General features: G+C 43.8%; 1 protein-coding gene; it reads right to left on the bottom strand.

The window, feature by feature from the left end:
- Window positions 1-15,472: 15,472 nt before the first annotated feature.
- On the bottom strand, window positions 15,473-16,500 carry GSTUM_00001520001 (uncharacterized protein). XM_002835729.2 has 1 exon: window positions 15,473-16,500. The coding sequence occupies exon 1, from the start codon at window positions 16,259-16,261 to the stop codon at window positions 15,590-15,592; it is 672 nt and encodes a 223-aa protein (XP_002835775.1). The 5' UTR covers window positions 16,262-16,500; the 3' UTR covers window positions 15,473-15,589.
- Between the last annotated feature and the right edge of the window lie 3,712 nt (window positions 16,501-20,212).

Below are 20,212 nucleotides of genomic sequence, written 5' to 3'. Positions count from 1 at the left end.
TGACCAGGTGGTGCCCAGCATAACACATATCTTGAAACTTACAAATCTTATCTGATTGCTCGATAAGCGAGCCTACACTCGAACATGGTGCCTGACAACCAAAAGTTTCCCCGACAGTCCAGTCAGCCAGAAAGCAAATGACAGAGTATGATGCTGATGGCTCTTATTTATCATTGTTTCGTTTCCTTTGGTTAACAACACCGTTGCTCCTCTTGGCAGTTCAGATGTCAGTGGTTCGTCTTTCCGCCGTTCCACCATTTCATCCTTATCGGTTCCAGTCCCTGTCCTCCGACGCTCGTGATTCCCCGTTTCGCCCATTCCCAGTTTCGATCACCACTCGTCATAAGGTAATTCTGCCATTCCACTGTTGAAGGGTGGTCGCGCCCTTCCGACGTCTGACCGTCGTGGCCGTTTAGGTGTCCGATCTGGATCCAGCTCTTCAGTCCGTCTGAACATTGGATAGGTCGTTGCCGTTTTTGGCTATCGCCTATCTAAACGTGGAGGCTATTTTTGTGTTTTTGCGTGTTTAAACGCAATCCCCGATTACGAAAATACAGTTCAAGTCTCTGAATCTCGGGAGAGCTTGTAGCAAGAGTCATCGTTGAAAGCTATCCATGCTGATCACTCGAGAGTTCGAAAATCCGTCTGCACTGTAGAATGAGATCGGAAATGATGTCGGTACAGATTAATTGTACTGGGCTTTGACAAAGTCAGATATCCCGTCACCAAAGATACTATAAACTATGATACCTCGTTGCAGGATTGAGAACCTAAAACCTGTGCGAGGTGGCGATGCAACAAAGGAAACGAGGACGGAAGAAAAATAGTTGGTCCCGATCCTATATGTTTGTAACAAGTACCATCGTCTATTCACTGGTATACGAATCCAAGGTACAAAGAGCGAACAAGGAAGTAAAAAAAGAAAGTTTAGAAATACTAAGCACCTTAGAAAATTCCCAAACCGATCCCATTTATCCACAAACCTCTGTCCATCAACCTATCCATCTGCTGCTCTCCAGCACTACCTTATAATAACCAGTGATCCCAAGCGCCCAGTCCATCCGGCCTGGGTCGCCTGCTGACCGATGTTTGAGGAGATCACTTGTTTCATTAATAATAAATATTCTATTGTTCAACATCATAAAGTTCCTCGGTTAATATATGTTCACCTAAGCTGGTTAAAAAGGTGTGTGAAGAATGGTATAGAGTGTCTTGAGGTTGGACAGTATATTTAGGTATCATGGTGGTTCTTCGCTGGATGACATAGATTCGGACTAAGCGAGATATAGCGTCGAGCGTATGTTGCTACGATTATCATATTCCGAGTGATTTAAAATGGAAAGCCTGCAGGCCGTCAATAGATATATCCAGATTACCTGGGCACAGAGCGGCACTGCCTGGGCATCTGGCAGCTTTGACCTGTATCGCGCCAAGACTCGGCCTGGCGGTTGCCTGTGCGCCCCCGGGCTTTGGCGGCCATTGAGAATTTCGACCGGACTGACCCAGGCTTTTCAAACCCAAGGCCGGACTGACCAGACTGACCAGACTGCCGACCCGTCGTTCGGACCATTGTCCAGACTGGCCGCTTGGGATCACTGATAATAACTATGAAAATGATAAGACGAAGATACGGCTCTCGTTCAATATAATTTATAATTTACGGCTCTCAGCTGTTCCACACGTAAATAGGCAGTGCTAGATTGCACCGGAAGAGAAATTGAAGTAATGGAATATGGAGAGAGGAAGGACAGGGGTAGGCAAAAGAATGACGGATGGGAGAAGTAATGCGGGAAATCTTTTCACAAGAGGATGTAGAAGGGAGGAACACAGATAAAATAAACCGGATTTTAGACGAGAAATAAAGCTTTGCCGTGACAATGTGTGAGGAAACAGAACAGCTTGTTTTAGAGCACAGAAAGAAAACAAATGAGGCCGATGGAAACAAGCAAATACAACAGTAGATAAAAGGTGTGACGCAGAGGTATGAACCGATACAGCCGACTAACTCAGCTTTCGTGAGTGAAGGTATACCACCAGTCAGTGGAACCACTGGTAACCTCCTTTGTAACTGCAATTACAGATGCGTCCCCCGGCCGTGTTGGTGCTTGAAGTTATTGTTTTCCCCTTCTCTTGCCCCTCCCCTTTCTAGGCCCCTTTCCCTCTGTATCGAGGGACTCAGTTTTCAAGGGTTTTGCCACCTCTTGGCCGTAGCACTCCGACTCTGCCTTTGTCCCGTTTTCCTTGGTGGAGAGGCAATCCTGATGGAACTGGCGGTCACTCTCCCTCAGGATATTGTCCAACCTAGTAAAGGCACGGGTGCATTGCAGCAGATTCTGAGCCATGGTCTCAGCAAGGGATTGAGTGTCTTTCATAATGTCCCTGCTCACACCGTTAGCAACTCGGTTGAAGGATGGGGAAATGGAGTACCTCGGGGGTGCGAACATCAAATTGGCCAAGCGAACTTTAAAATCATCTTCTGAGGCCGCGCTAGAGTCATTGAAAGCGCGACGAGCTTCAGATCTGTCGGTTTTCATATCAACCCTTGCAGTTGGAATATTGGTATCGGGCACCAGAATACCCTTAACCGCTGATCCACCTGCCCTACGGATGCGCTTCCTAGGTACTTCAGAACCTGATGCCTTACTCTTTTGCCTTTTCTTGGACATGGGAGTGTTTTCGGCGACCAAACCATTAACAGCGTCGGGGGTTTCGGGGGAGGGGGTTTCGGGGGAGGGGGTTGGCGGGTGGGACGCGGGAGGAGTTGTAGACAATCTTTGTTGTCTGAATTTGAGTCTTGTAGTTGGAGCCATGATAGCGATTGCAACTGGGTTCTCTGTTGTGGATGTCCGTTGGTGGTGTGGACTGTCTAGAGGAGAAAGAATGTAGGGACTTGCTTGCCTGCCTTGTCTGTGTGTGATGAGGCGCCATCTAGGGTCTAGACTATAGGCAGTCCGCCTCCACCCACGATGCCCGGTTGCCGCCGGGATGGGGTGAGGGCATTATGAATTAGAGATCGCTACACAGACAGGGCGGGGGGGTTCCGCTGGCCAAGCGGCAAAGTAAGATTTATTGTATTTAGGTCACGAATTCCGTGGATTGTGAGGTAAAGGTAGTAAATAACCGGATTACCTGAATATGATACAACATGCTCATACTCCATGAGGCCAATCAAGGCTGGAGTCTCTCCTTTAGTTCAAGGGAGTACAAAATGTCTATTCTATTTTATTGTATTAGAATAAAAACAACACTAACAGGGGCAGAATTCACACATGAATCATTTGGGAGGATTGAATTCTAAACCACCTGATTAATTTCCTTAGTGTGTGGTCCAAGATTCTGCGATCAGTGGAACCTCATGATGCCACAAGCACAGTCGAAGTCCACTTCTAGTATTAGTAAGTTGGGAATCTGATTTCAGCTGCCTTTGCCTGTGAATCATGACACGTAATTTGGTAAAATTTTAATAAAACTTTTAGTTGCTAATAAATCTATTTGCTTCTCCCCAGTGTTCCGAACCGTCCAGTCCGTCGGTCTTGAAGATAGGACCGGATGGACCGAGGGTGGAAGTCCGTCTTTTTCCAAGCTCACGGACGGACTAGGGCAGATGGCGGTGGGACCAGACGCCCTACCGTGCCCAGTGGGGCCCGGTAGAGCCTCTCGGTACTCTCATATACTCGCTCTCGCACAGCTCTAACCGCCATCAATTATTCCTGGCGATTATCAGCTATTCCCCCCGTCTCCGGCAGTCTCTCCCATTTTTTTCCAACATCTGCCTGGCCGTCATTCCAAATACCTGCCGTCTGTGCTCCCCCCACACCCCCCACAGTCTTTCTCCACACCCTATAGTCCTTGCCTACGCTCTACTGTCTTCTGATGCCCCCTATATTTCCCTGCCTCATCCCTGCCGTCCTGGAATCTTCCCTGCCGTCCACCTAAACAGCCTGTGTCCGTGTGTCTCACTACACCAACGAAAGCTTAGCGTATAGGGCCCGGCAGTCCTCCAAGTAATTTGCCCTACGCAGGGCTACAGCCAATGGGCCAGTCCGGTCCCGTCTTCTTGGCATTATCCCCGCAGTCCTCGTGGTGTCCCTGGACGGTTCGGATCAATGCTGCTCCCTCGGCACATTTGCAGCTAAGACATAGGGGCAAGTTCTAGAAAAATAAAATACCCTCAGAATTCGAAAGGTATAATGATTACTAGCCTAGGTAGTTTTTATAAAAGTTTCTTCTCGTTAGCAGACAGAGTCAGCCAGTTTCAATGGCTACAAAGAACTAAGAATGAAGCTGGAATAGGTGCTCCCTGCAAGGATAGTTCATGATACTTAATAAATTGCTCCAGGGTCCTTATTAGTAGCCTTAATTCAGGTTTGAAGCTCCTGATTATTGCACATTCTTGTATTTACTGACAATTCTATCCGCACATCTTAATACCCTAGATTTCAAGCACTGCCATACAAATATTATCTTAATAGAGTAGCAGAATAATTGTCAGAAATTATGGAATTGACAGTTATGAACATGGGTACCAGAGTTTTAACTCTAATTGGAGGTTCTTATCATATCTCTTTTGCTCCTACTTGTAATTATATAGTTATTAAATAAATATACTGAGATTAGTTTAATTCATAAAATCTAAGGGGGTGTTTGGCCTGCCATTAATGATTTTAAATCGTGATTTGGGATCAGGTCTTGGCAAGTTTAACTTAGATTATTATTTCCATATTGAACTAGGTACAAGATTAATAGAACTAATAATTTAAGTTAAACTTGCCAAGACCTGATCTCAAATCACGATTTGAAATCATAAATGGCGGGCCAAATGCCACCTAACTTATTACTATAATTTTAGGTAGAAAGCTCATCTGAGATTCAGATGGTAATATATTTAGAAGATAACTGCTCAACATATATGCTTTACATATAATGTATTTTCAAAGTTTATAGGATCACACTGAGATTCCTTTTTTGATTGTAGATGATTACAGAATAGTCAAGATAAAAGTCACTATTACTATTTATATCTTTCACTATTGTATCAATTTGGAATACTTTCAATTAAACTATCAGTATTGATTTTGATTATATTAGGTAACAAGTTATACTTAAGAGTATTTTGTAAGCAAAATGTAAAAGAACAAGATATTATAGTGTACATACGTATCTGAAAGAAGAGAATAGAATCTTATTATTAATATTGATAATATGAAAGATGATAGAAGTGGACCAAATACAGTTTCCTGTTGGTTCTACTAGCCTGTATATAGAATAACACTAAATAGATTATTGTACATAGAAATGCTCATAAACAAAGAAGTACCAAATACACTTTTCAGTATATGTATAACTAATCCAGTATAGAAGCTTTCCTAATAGGGATAATAGAGAGTAGCTAGTAATAAAAGATAGGATTTATATTTTATTGTAAGTATAGAGTGAATTTTGACTTCAGAAGTGATATTTTACAAAAATTTATAATGTAATCAAGGGTTTTATTATTATTTTTTATGTATATTTGTTGTCAACATTCATATAAAAGATATCCTATTTAACACTTTCAAAGTAATCAGTTAAAGATTATCATAGTATGGTTAGTGTCATCCAAAATGTGCACTAGGCTGAAAAAGAAGTGTTATCATACATAGCCAACATTACCTTTGCTTGGTATACTCTTGTCTACCGCCATTCTTGTCATGGCAGTCTCTTGATACCAGTGTAGGTATCGGTCTGGCCTTCTGTAATTGCTTTTATTCTCGACGGTTGTTACGATAGCAGTGACGAAATATGAAATATGTTTTTTAATAATATTATTATTATACGGTTTTTGTACGATATTATACTGTCTTATACCATCTTGTATACTACAAACCCCAAGCCCTACAAGTTGCCAACACATCCGGCACCATTCAGAATGCCTATGTTTTGAAAGTAATATCTCTTGAAAAAGCGCTTTTCTGGCAATTCACTCCCGTAAATCTTTCACCGGATACCTCTAAGGCAATCGCCAAACAGATTTCCTATACCTACTGTTACATCTTCTTGTTGATCTTGTTGCCCCCGGTTTGGCGGTCCGTGTTGTTTGATTTTGATTGTCCGGCGCGATCCTCTGTGGGCCAACTAAGAATCTCCCGTATCTCCATCGATAACTGCATCTTGACATGTTTCTACCCCAGGAGCGTCTCTACCGACACCCAGCGTGCTGCCCACAGATATCGTCGGATTTCCTAGGCATCTGATGAGGTTTCCTTGGAACATGGTGGCTTTGACATGGATTGCTACGGGATTCGACTCGGCGGTTTCCTGGCAACAGCGGGGCTTGGATGGTTACTAAATCCGGAGCTTTGACCGGAGTGATCCAAAACTATAGCCCGACTGGTTACTTCGGTTAACTAACGTCGTCGCTAGTATAGTAGCCTTCCAACCCTCTTGGCTCGCTGGGTCAGCTACTCTACTTGTCAGAATGGTATTTACGTGACCTCGAAGGAGTCACTGATCCTGTTGCGGAAGATAGTTGAGCAAAACTGAAGACGCGATTTCGTCCAGCGGTCACTTGAAGGAGAAAAGGAAAAGCAGATGAAAACAAGATGAGAGTGAGAATTATATTGTAGTAATAGGTAGCAAACATGAAGAAATCATTGAAATGTAGTTTTTCACAAGATAGCACAGAAGATTTCCAGAGGGAAACAACATTGTGTCTACATTCTAACAAGTATTAAAGGCTGTCGACATGGAATTAGCCCTTACGAAGCATTGAGTGATAATACAGTCGACATTTATTGGAAGCCGTTGAGTTTAAGGTATTTCTAGGAACTCCAAAATAATCACAGTTGAATACTCTACAATCATATAGTATCATATCTTGCCTTAGAACAAGGTAACCTTAAAAAATAGCACATCATGCAATAGAGAATCTTCGAGCAGCTTAGTATACTCGGGTACAAGTAGTGTCGTGCAAGAGCCGAGCCGACTCGAGCCTAGTGGACTCGAGTCACTTGGCGGAGGTGGAAATGTGGGAAGAGGTACGATAGAGGAAACCCGTGGTGAAGATGGTTCTGAATTATAAGGGTAGTGGGTAGAGGTATCGTGGCGACTCTACTAGTACACTCGAGCCCTCGAGTCCAGTGGTGCCAGGAGTCGAGCCGGCTCATGAACAACACTAGGTATCATACAAGTCATAGCTTGGTAAATTACTCATGCCAAGGTTGTGACTGGGAGTTACAATCCACTAATCCTCACTTGCTCGCAATGGTGGGCCCTCACATAGCGGGCACTCAGTGAATGAACCGTGCCAAGGTTGTGACTCCGCCACAACCCCACTGTTGCTTTCGCAACCTTGGGCACTCTCTTCCAGAGAGTGCCCTACAGCTCAACGTCAGATTCGGCTCAACGTCAGATTCAATTTGTATGTGAATTTAAGAATTACGAACCACGACCAAACATCCCCTGATGCTTTAAATGTTCTTCTTGCTTTCTCACACATTATACTAAGTCCTTGAGAATAAGTCTTCCGTTTTCTTTTTGCTTTTTTACTTTTATTTTCATCTGGTGGGACTTTGGTTTCAATTGAGCGTGAAAGTGACGTTGAGCTGAATCTGACGTTGAGCTGTAGGGCACTCTTTGGAAGAGTGTGCCCAAGGTTGTGGCAGAGTCACAACCTTGGCACGGTTACTCTATCAGTGCGAGACAGTCAGCATTCGTGGGTTGTGACGCCCACTCACAACGTTGGCAAGAATGTGCCGAAACCATGCACTGTACACCACATACTGCGTGCTATCTCTTGAACACCATAAATAATGACCAAGCCATGTTCAACGTTGCTTCCTCACTCCTCTCTGAAATCATGTTTAGGCTTTCCAGATCTCTCATTTCCTTCCGGCCTCCGCATTGCTCTTTTGCACTCCAGATATCCTCTACCCGTGGTTACAGTCAGAAGCTTCAAATGGCTGCACGCCAGGGCAACTGTTTTGATAGGAAGGTTCCAACTCACGACTCCAAGAGGGAACAGGTGCGAGAGAAGGAAAACGGAATTAAAAAAAAAAAACTAATCAATGTTAGTAGGCCTGCAGCTACTTCACTATAATTGCCTATTATGGTATTATGGCTAATATGCTTCTAGGATAATAGCATAGATCCGGGAAATATATTTCTAAGTTCTATAATCACTGGAGCCTCAGGTATACTATATCTCTTGTTGCTGCATCTTATGCTAACATGCGGTTGCAGCGCTCATCTTCGACCTTGCTCAACTAGTAGCAGGAAAGGTCCCACTATTCTCAGGTACCCAACAGGTGCGAGATGAGACGGTTCATCCAGAAACTAGAGCTGCCCCGAATGAGGAAGTGGATGCGAATGGATCTGTCAGCAATAATGTCACAGCTCCCGTCGATTACGATGCTCCGACTGGATCGGGTTTTACTTACGGGGATGGTGGTTACGGGGATAGTGCCTATGGTGATGGTGGTTATGGGAGTAGTGATTCTGAGGATGGTGATTATGGGGATAGTGATTCTGAGGATGGTGATTATGGGGATGGTGGTTATGAGGATGGTGATTATGGGGATAGTGATTCTGAGGATGGTGATTATGGGGATGGTGGTTATGAGGATGGTGGTTACGAGGATGGTGGTTATGGGGATTATGGTTATGGGGATGGTGATTCCGGGGATGGTGATTCCGGGGGCGATTATTAGCTCAAGCAGATTTATTTCCCGGCAGCACCCAGCCGGTATGCGGCCAGATTATTGAGGGGTGATGATTACCGGGATGGTGGTCACGCTGAGTAAGGCGCTCAAATCGATAATTCAATTTTATTGGTTATATCATTTGAGCTTTCGATAAAATAGTTTTCATCACTCAAATTTTTTTTTGGAGGGGGGGCAGAACTAATCTTCACTCATTTGTAACTAAAGTTTCATGTCTCTTTCAACCAGTGCTTTCAATGGGATTGTCCATCCGTCTTGGTCCTGGACCTCCCACGATGGCTTTTTGCCATCCTGTCCTGTCCTCCGTGTAATTTGCCCCAAATTCAGTAAGGTGAATGACGGGTCCTGTTATACCCAATCATATGATACCCTCGACAATGCCTCGGCTCGTGCTACTTCTATCTGATTATCGAATCAGCACTTCCTTGTGGTCACCTCTTTTGTAGTAGTTTCTGGGAATACATTGTATTCAGCATTTGCAGACTACCCTTGGCTGGTAACGGCGAGAAGCACTAGCTCAGAATGAATAGTCCCGATATACCAAGGTATCTGAAATATCGTGCTGTGCTAAGGATAAAATATTCGGGATAATGGATGATCTGTGCGGTTGGCATATCAGGGCATAGGGAATGCACAGGTTTATTGGAACCAAGTCTTAGTGCATCCACCCGGAGCTTGGCCGAACAACCACGGAGCGGAAGCGTGAGAATTACAGTTACATACTTCCTTGACAAGCACCCGTAGGACCCAGATTAGGAATTGTTAATACCCAAAATACATTTCATCCGTGCTGGCGCCTTCCTGAACCCCAAGGATTATGGTGGGTCGGAGTCAATATACCAGTATTCTATGTAACAGGCTGCATCGGTATTGATTCATCGGAATATAAAAAGCATCCAAGAGAGTAATAGCAACTGCCGAAGACTCGGTGGTGAATTACACTATCGGATGACGATTGTGATTTGTTTCCGCCGCCTCCCTTCAAGGATTGTTATTTTTATAACCTATATATATTTATTCCTGTGTAGGCACCATCCTTGTAGGGCCGTCGCCCCGCTAAATTTCCTGTTAAACAAGGTATACAAGAGTTAAGAATATAATCCAAGTCCATCCTGTGTCCCATAGTCAGGGTAGAAGGGTCCCAGTCCCCGTTGAACCCAAGTACCAAGGGTGTCTTGCTCTGAGTACGGTAGGACTCACACAGGTTATTCCAGGGATAGCCTGGCGTGGCTACCGGAAAGCGGCTTCTCAAAACCGACCCCCGGCCTGATTTGGCATTTGGCGGCTTTGCTTGAGCATCTCGGGGTAGTGATGGACACGGTCATGCTTGAGCAGAAAATTTGGGTCCCCACTCGTGTGTAAATGGGCTCGAGGACACCCAAATTTTATGATCGGGCATGGTCGTGTCCATCACGATCTGGGAGTTTTGGCTTGGTTTATTGAAAGCTACGACTGCATCATTATCTGGGAACCTGTGGGCTTTGACGGCTGTGAATAATTATGACCGGACTAACCTTGACTGGACTGATTACCGCTTTCAACAACATAGCTTGACTAGGCTCTCCCGGTGGTGCCCTGGGTGTCCTGGAACAGACCGCTGACGAACTGGCGATGATTCTTCGCCGTCGGGCTCTCTCCCCAGTACCACCAGTAAAAAATCTGAATAAGGTGAACCGCGAAACCCTCCACGATATCGTCGGCGGTGAGCGACCCCGTTGTCCGACCCTTCCGCGGACTCCACTGCCTAAGACTCTGACTCGGATGGTGACGACGAGCCCGTACTCGAGTATACGTCCAAATACGTCGAATGCTAGCCAACAAATCTAACTGTCTAGTCCTCCAAGTCATCGGGGAGGATAACGTTGGCTTCGCGGACCTCGGCGGGGTTTCCGACTGCTATACCAAAGTGGTCGATAGCATCAACGCCATATCCGATTGTATGAAAGGTCTCCCCAAGATTATCCTCGACAACGGAGAGAAGATTGACGAGTTGGAAGCCGGAACTGGGTTGTCTAAAGGCAACAAATAATGCCAGACAACGTACAGAGATCAGGCCTCTCCAAAAAAATATACTGATGGCGCTGGCTCCAGTTCATGCTGGTCTGTCGCCCGGGCGGCTCCTCCAACACTCCAGTTGCATGCCCTGTGCCTCCCGCCCCACCCTCTTCATTTGGCTCCTCCAAGAGCGTTTTGTTCGCAAAGGCCATGGCTCCCCGTGCTGTAGTATCCTTCAGCTTACAAATCATGGGATCATTTTTATTAATCTTAGTCGTTTTCTACAATAACAGAGTTACCAGAGAAATTGCACAATTTCTAATCAAAAGCTCTTATACTACACATATCCTGTCATTCTTTATTCCCATATCTGTATTCCTTAAAACCACTCCTAATCTATTTTTATAAATCTTATTATCAATGCCAACATCTCTACAAGTAGAATACCTTAACTTGAATGATTATGTAGTACTCTCAAACATAGATTCTGCTAATATTTCTACTCATATCACTAATTTGCAAATAGGTTATAAAATAATATATTTGATTGATTGTTATATTCTATCTCTTAATACAAATCCTATTGTATGAAGAGCGTAGGAATTAAGTCTTCTGTCCATCCAGAACTCCTACCTACAATCAGAGGAGTGCTGACCCTTAATTCCCGCTACCAGAGAAACCTGGCTTCCACAAATCCAACTGATGTCGAGGTTTCCCAGGTCGGTCCCCACCAAGGCGAAATAATATTAGCTTACCAGAGCCAACTGAGGTGACAACCTCTGGATCATCAGCCACAGAATCCATATTCCTGTCACATTCCTTGCGGTACATAGTCGCAATACGTGTACGAATGTAGGTGGGAATAATTGCCTTCTAAATTATAAGATTGTATGTTTAGTAAATTTTCATATTAATATTTGTAAGTACAAGAGGGGCAAACCTTGCGTGGAGTCATGAATAAAGTTTCATCAACTGGAGAGAGCCTCTCTGGGTAGAACTATTAAATAAGAAAGTTAATTTCTGAACTAAAGTAGAGTAATGGAATGGATAACTGTACAAGTCTGTTGCGCTTAATACGTTTTAAAGACTCACGATCCTCGTGTTCCAACAGTACCGAAGGATCCTTGACATCAGCTGGTACAGGAGTAGGAATGAGATCCTCCATTCCCCACTGAGCTAAAAGTGCATGAGTTATTTTCCTATGGCGGAGCGTATCAAACAAAGGATCTGGAGGCTAGATAGTTGAGCAGATAAAGATTAGGTAAGCAACACGATTCCATAAAAGCCTGAAATAAATAACACTAGGTAAGAGATAATACTTGACTGGATTTAGGCTTAATCCAAGATGCACCACCAGGTCCAATAACATGGTTGGAGGTATTAGAACCTTCTTGTGCTGAAGGGCCCTGGCCTGCTCCCATATAGGTCCCTGTGACTTGAGTCCGATGGTAGTTTGCGTTAGGACTCATTTTTCTCCTATTGATAGAAATATCCTTTTTTGGTTTTGTTAAGTGTGTGGAGTTGTTGAATCAATGGAGAAGTTACCCATCAGGACGTATGTCAGTATAAACCTCACTCCCACTACTGTAGGTTGGGAAAAATACTATTGTACAAGTAGGGCTTATACAATAAACCATACTAACCTCTCAGGTTTTCATAATAATAGAGGGTTTTCCATGCAGCATAGAAACTGTAGAGCATAGGGCTCAGGGTCTCAAAATAGCAGGATACTTTAATAATAATTATTATTATAATAATATTATAATAACACCTATTATTTCCAGTACATAAGGTACCATTTCACATAAGAGTATGATGTTTTTCTAGCAATTACAATATTCTATTGATAAGGTAACACTTTAATATCATGATTATGATATTTTTTCCCATATCCGTAGCAAGAAATGGAAAGAGAAAATACGGAAAAGTAAGGAGCAGAGGGAGAGATGTAGCAATGCCCAACAAAATGAGTAATAATAATACTACCAGATTCTCTATTAATTCTTGATTTGAACCATTTAAATTACAAGAAAGAGTATACTATAAATATATATCAGACATGGCACTGTCGACCAGAAAGCAGTGAAAAAAAAATCCATCAATCAGCACACATGAGAAACAAAAAGTAAAAGGTGAATAATAAGCAGCCAAATCTGAAAAGAGAAATAAACATTCTGAATGAAGCCTTTAATAGCATAAAGAAATACTTTAATTTTGAACACGGGAAGAATGGTATGGAACGAACGATCTTTCATGGTTACATCATTACCACTATCCACTCCCGAAACCAGGGGAACGGGTAGAATACAAGAACTGAGTAGGAATCTCAAAATTTAAATTTGAGAATATGCCTTTATCTCAGGAGCAGGTGACCGTGTTTTATTTGCTGTCTCGAATATCAACCTTGGGAGCGTTCCACAACCCATATTTGCGCTCCTTGGGTAGTATCACAGCTATATCCGAAACCATATAGGACCACGAAGTATTTATTGAGAGTATGATCCCAGCTATAACAATGCTCTATATACCACTATTGATCCGTTGGATAATTAAACTAGACATGTCAATTTTTGCTTGCGTAATTTTGCAGGTAATTCTCAGGATTTCTCCTCCGGAATGAGTCATCCAACTTACAAAATTCATCTTTAATGACAAAAATGTGCAATACATGCGTACAGGAACATCATCATTGTTCCTGCCAAATTGGGAGAAGTCCAATGTCCTTCTGCTGAAAATGTGTGACGAGGGCTAATTTTACTACATTTGCCCTTAGGTTATCACTTCTGGATCCGGTTCAGCATGCTCCAACTTCAAACCAAAATCTTGTAGTCTTCATGTTCTTATTACCAGAAATTTTATGATAGATCAATACCGCAGGTGTCTAGCCACATTTACATGATGATCATCGAATCAGAAAACGTCCTTCTTTATTGTGATCATTCAACTTGAAATCTCTTGATTGTTTTCCCTACTATGAACAGATTTTTACCGGTCCGAATTATAGGAAATTGTGGTAAGCCCAAGTTGAGCCAGATTAGAATTAGAATACTGATTCCAGGTGACAGATAAATAATGACGCATTCCACCGTAAAGGTTGGACTTTAGTTGGATTCTATTCTGGACCGAAGAGGATGGAGGCTAATTGTCACTATTGACGACACCACGTAGGGTGCCCGGGGCCGTGGTCTGTCCAGCGCTTGTCGACAACCGATGCGCTTTCTCTCCCCCTACGATCCGTGCCCAAGACACCTAGATGTTGAGGGCGACTAGCCCCATGTCTTGGATCAGTCTACCCGGCTTTGAGTACCGTAGACAGGCTATCTCAGGGACCTCCTGGCCGGAGCACGAAAAACCGGCTCTTCAAACCCAAAGCCTGGCCTAGCTCTGAGCTCTGACGACTTTTCCTCAGCATTTGGTTCCTTTAACCCAGGTTTCTGCAAGATCCGGCAGGCCTTTTGCCTTGGAACCCCCGTACTTTGGCGGCCATGAAAGATTTAGACCAGACCGACCCAGGCTTCTCAAAGCTATGGCCGGGCTGGCCGCTTGGAATCGTTGGTTTTCTCGCATAGCGAAAATATTCACTCCGTGATATAGCACGGTGAATAAAGAAAATTACAATGTCACCAGAAGAGACCCCCGCTGTCTACCAGCATAATTCGTATCTGTTGCAATTCTTGAACGATTGGAAATCCAGTTATGACTGACACCGCCCAAAATTAAAAATCCCAAAGTTATCCATACAAGGAACCGCAGTACTGTACCGATCCCGTTCGAAGTCGATGCCCCGGAGTCCAGTTCGAGGATGAACCACTGACACGGTTGTACGGACAGACAGTTCTGATTCCAACAGGATGGAAATTCGGATCAAGCAACGCTAATTACTACAAGCACGCCCAAGGTATGGACCTGTTCTCTTGTAGTCGGATGGAAGTTAAAGAGATTTTTTCCCCCAGCCTGGAGACCACAAAGTCCAGTAAGAAAAGTCTCAAATCAAACATAATCCCGCGGCAATAAGTGGGGCAGTGGTACCCATCTTCTAATCATCAAATTATGGCAGAAAACGAGACTGTTTGGGATGAGCGCAAGGCGAGCTCTTGACTTATAAGCATTATTCCAGATCAACCCATGTGTCGGCAAACCATGATCCGAGTGATGTTTTGTGAATATAAAACCTTTCCTCCCCTCGTGATCCCGGATAGATATTACGGGAGTAAGGGGCACGTATTAACTTACGAAGGTAGGGGACTTATATGTATAGGCTGATGTTCGTTATTGTTGGTGATAATATATAGCTACAGTGAGCTTGCGGTGGTGTTTTTACAGGACTCGCTCTCCGAGGCAAAGGCTCCATAAGATAACTCGGCAAGAAGACATTTCGCGTGGGGTCCCTATTCACCGCTTCCAAGACTGTTAGTGCCTGACATTGGGGGAGCACGTCCACGGACCTAAGTGCTCTTAACACCCCTTTGAAGGGATAAAACATGTCCACATACACACTCCACGTATCATACTCCAAGTGCCTTGGATTAGGAACCCCTTTAGTCCCGCCAAACAGTTGTAGAGGAAGATGATGCACTTGATTGAGATCCGAACCTCCCAACCGGATGTCCCCCATCATTGAAGCCGGGTCAGCGAACAAGAATCATAAATTATATTGAATCCCGCGGAGCATCTGGCCGTTTGACCCCTTCGCATCCCATAACCTCGGGAGCCATCAAAACGCTTAAGCAATATCATAGGTAATTCATATATTCCAAGTCCTCATCTATATTCGCAACAAAAAAAGAAAGAAAATTAAATAGTAACGCCCGCCCCTGCTGACCAAAAAAAAGAATCTCCAATAATAAAATAGACAAAAAAAAAACCCCCCGCCCACCCCGCCCAAGGCTCACCCTTCACATAAACTCATCTAAAATCTTGGGCACCTCGATCTTAACCCATTCATCCAGCCTCTCGTTTTCATCCCTTTCCAGCCCCTCCTCGACAACCTTGATGACCTCCGCCATCATGGCCCTCCGTAGTTCATTCATCCCATCGTATGCCTCAACCACTAAATCTGCGCTGCAGTCCTCCGCCCCGGTAATTCCGTGCAAGGCCGACAGGAACCCGTCGTCGGTAGTAATGTATGCGGATGTGGAAGGTGCCGATAGAAGGTACTTGTAAAACCTATCGGCAGTGAATATCCGGTCGAGTTGGCGGACTTTATAAGTATCGAGTAGCGAGGCGGGAGGGGGCGGTGACGCGACCGCGTGCGTCGGAAGGCTGGTTTGGGTTGCTATCGAAGTAGCAGGCGCTGGAGGAGGATGAAATGCCACCGGCTCGGGCTCCTCCACCCCAGCCCCCATAACCGAAGCCGATGCCGAAAGTAATGGTGGTAGTGGTGGCGATGACGGAGCAGAGAGAGCGGGAGTCGAGGTAGGGATTTTTTTGATATCGCAACCAATCGTAAATGGCCGAATACTCAATGTCAACGAAGTAGAGAGATCGTTTGAAAATTTAATGTCCAGAACATTCTCTCCAATGACGCCAGAGTCTTGGACGGACTGGTGAGTGAAGAGGACCTGCATCTTAGCAAACGAGTGATGATAGTGAATGAGAAGGGTATGACTTCTTCAACAAGAGGGTGTCTCCTTCCCGAGTAATATATACGAACACTGCTCCAGCCTCTCCCCCACTTTGCAACCCCCTCCAGCTGCAGGAACGGGCCAATTGTCACCGGAAACGTTGGGACGGATTGACAACAAACGGCTCCGAGTGCGCTGGCAAATAGAATCTTGCGCGCGGTTCCCGAGCGAATGGGGATGCGCTACGGCGTGTGAGGAAAGGCGGGCGAGGAGAGCATGCATTTGAGTCAAGTGGTTTGCTGGACCAATTGAAACTGCGACAGGGTAAGTTAGATGCCCGAAAACTCGTTAAACCCAGTCAGGAAATTATCCCTGGAAGTCCAACGCCCCGAAAAGGAATAGTGTTTTCCGGACCTGTAAGGGCCCGAGACAGAAAGCTTACTAATTCCGTTAATTAGTAGATACCAGCATTCGATACATTATCAGCCTACTCCGCTAACCACATTGTGGTTCAGTCGGGTAATTTCCGCTGCACAAAATGATATTGGATTCACTCGTCACTTGTCTTTACGGCTCTCCATGACACCTTGTACCGGGGGTTAACGGTTGTGGGTATACATAAGTCTGTCAAACTTCCCTTATTGGCTCCAGTCATTCACGGCCCTCAGAGAACGGTATTTGCTCAGCCACTGCGCCAAGAGTTCGACCCTTTCTCAATCACCAAATTGCGAGGAAATTCACCGGTTGTGTGTTCAGGTGACTTGCGTTCCCATAGAAAAATTGGCCTATGAGAGCAGAGTTCGACGGACTTTGGCACATACCTTAGAACAGTATAGTGCGAGCATGTAATCGTGGCGCCGGTCACCCGGAACGAGGGTTCATGGTTGGGTTTTGCAATGGAACAGCGAATAGATTTCGAGAAGTTCAGGCCACAAATTTTGTAATGGAAGGGAAATGGTCATCTGTCACCCCACCCAACCACAGGACAGCAGTACCCAAACATGACCAGATCCCACTAGATTCAGACTTCCCATATGAAAAATCCCACCATTAAATTTAGTACTTATTTGAGAGATAAGCATTGTAATTTACCATACTATATATAAGTATTAAACTTGAAATAAACATCACCGTCTTACACTAGGGGAAACATTTTTCAAGTGGGGTAAATCGTTCCTCATGTCACAATTTTCTATATCTAGTTAGTGTATCATCTAACTACTCTGGGATACACTTTGTCTTAGTTCCTGTTTCAGCTGCTGGAACTCACAATCTTTCCTTCGTTACTCTCCCTTATGGTGCTTTAGCTTGGCATTTTCTGCTGGGATTGGGTTTCACTGCTGGATCCCTCTAATGGAGGGAATTTTTCACCAGCACTGGCCGTCGATGCCCCTTTCCGTCCCAATACCGTATTCGAGTCCCGTACCCCTACTGCGAATAGGTTGGGCCTCCCGGATACTCGTACCCAGAAAGGAGAATAACCGTACGGTACGATACTCGAGCACCAGTGCAGTACGGACATTTGCAAAGACGTTTGTCCCCCGGTTTGTCTCAGTACTTCACCCCTCTCGCGAGTATTTTGCAAACCCATATTTTCGAATACTCGAGTACTTCTTGTATGGGAGGTACTTAGGGTATGGACGCAGGTGGTGGGACGGACAGGGGCTCGACGATGTCAAAGCTTCCTATCATCACTGGCATCGCTTCCACCAAATTAAATCAATTTTTCCCTCTGGCGGTAACTCTGCCCTGACTCAAAAACCCCTGTCCGTCCCATCACCTACGACCATACCCGCGTGCTTGCGAAAGAAGCTTCGAAAACGACCATATATGGATAATTCGAAATTCCACTACCGTTACTCCACTAATATTGCTCCAATTGAAAATCAGAAAACACACTGTCGTACCTCGCTGTCTCCCGGGTAGCCAAAATCCGGCCAAAATCCAAAGAATCTGTCCAGGACAGCGAGTTATCCGGGACAACGGGGGATCCGGGAAAGTGAGGTCCGGGACAACGGGGTGCGACTGTACAGTACTCGTAGAATGAGAGAAGAGTGTCTCCGGCGGCCTATCAAGCCCTACCAAAAGTACTGGGAGTCGTACTCGCGCGGCCGAGCTGAAGTCGGGTACCCAAAGCGAGTAGACTAGCGATCGTTGAACGGGTAGCACGAGGCTATAGATGAAGTACTCAAGTAACCTAAGTGTCCGTTTGCATACGGATATGGTGTCCGGCTATCTTGTTGAGCGTATGTAGGGCAAAAATCGGGTACATAATCGAGTATCATACCGTAAAAACTCGTCCCATTCGCTATCTCCGCTAAGCCCCTAATCTCCGGATTCAGTGACAAAGCAGTTCGAGAAGGAATAGTATTTATCTAACAAATGTATTAGTCACCTAGCAGACATGAGCAGCAAAAGGGCCCCCCGGGGTGCAATAGGAGGATATTGAAAAGCAATTTAAAAACTGCAATGTCAAGATGGTTTCAGGAGTGGGTAGAAAGAGAAAGCTGTCAGGTAACTTGGAGAAGGTTAACTGCTCCATCGCTCAGCAAACCATACTTCCTAGTATATTGAGGTTTCAAGTGTGAGCTGATTCAAACCCACAAGTCAGAAGTAATTGGAGATGTGCCAACTTATCTATTATGACATATGTCTTTCCTCTTCCCTGTGCAGGTATAAATCCTAAACTTTTTTTTAATTTTTTTAATTTTCTTTTCCTTTCCTTTACTAGTCTTTCTTAGTACTACTGAGTCAGATCTATATAATAAAGTCTCTTTCCCCTTCTTCTCTTCGCTTTTTTTTTTCCTTTTTCTTTTCTCATTGTTTTATGCAAATATTTTCTTCACATTGTATATAACTGGTATGGGTAATCAGCTAAGTGTTTTGTTTTATGTTTTGTTTTAAGTATCCCTTTGATACTTAGTTTGTTTTAAGTATTATTGTTACCTAGTTGTGTTTTGTGTTTGTTTTAAGTATCGCTTTGATACTTAGTTTGCTTTAAGTATCATTTGTTAAACTTGTTTTTGTTTAGTGTTTTATTTTAAGTAGTATTTTGATACTTAAAGTGGATTCACCAAAGTGTATTACTTGATACCTTTGATTATTTTCATTCATGTTAGATATGAGCAAATTTATGTATTTAAATCTCACTTGATTACACGATAGAAAAGGCAGATTTCGACAGCTAGTATTTCAATATACTTGGTTGAACAGTTACTCTTTAGCTTTCCCAGTACACCTCGGAAGCCTCATTTAGTTTTCATCTCTCGCCTTCTCACTGGTAGAGCAGGCTACCTGGCAACTATTGTACTTGACTCCAGAAGGTGATTAGCACCTTGCGAATACATTACATTATTAGGATTACTCCTTGATCCCTCACAAGAGATATTCATTCAACAGGCAACTAATCTTGTCATAGTAGTAATGCAAGATATTACTTCAATCCTCTTCAATATAGTGGCCATCTCATAGTTGTCTTCTGTTGTTTAAGAAAACACTCTTATTTTCTTAAGTACGCTAATAGCAACTATTACTCACTATACCAGTCATAGGTTTCCTGTGAGGGTACGATATGAGGTATAAATATGAAGCAGTATTCATAATAATATATATTAGGAAATAACTTGGGTGCTTTAAGTTTAATATAATTTTATTTATACTTATACCACTAATACTAGCATATCACAAGTATCCGCTAGTACCAGATTAATATAAACTGAAAGTACCGTGAACTATAAAAATAGCTAAACCTGTGGTCCCAAACCTTAAACATGCCCACACAATGCTTACACATGAATGCTAAGTACAAAACCATAAACAGTAAAGAATGTCCTCACCCAAGCGATATCATAGACCATTTAGTATGAAGCGAACTAAGGCATGCAATTGATGCTACATGACCTCTATATATAGTAAAAGTAAATATAACAATCCCCCTTTGGATAGTTAGTTCTT

The sequence above is a fragment of the Tuber melanosporum genome, assembly GCF_000151645.1.
Source record: "Tuber melanosporum whole genome shotgun sequence assembly, scaffold_115, strain Mel28".
In the NCBI taxonomy this organism is placed as follows: Eukaryota; Fungi; Ascomycota; class Pezizomycetes; order Pezizales; family Tuberaceae; genus Tuber; species Tuber melanosporum.
Note: the sequence above shows the minus strand (reverse complement) of the source record. Positions and strands in the feature narration are given on the sequence as shown.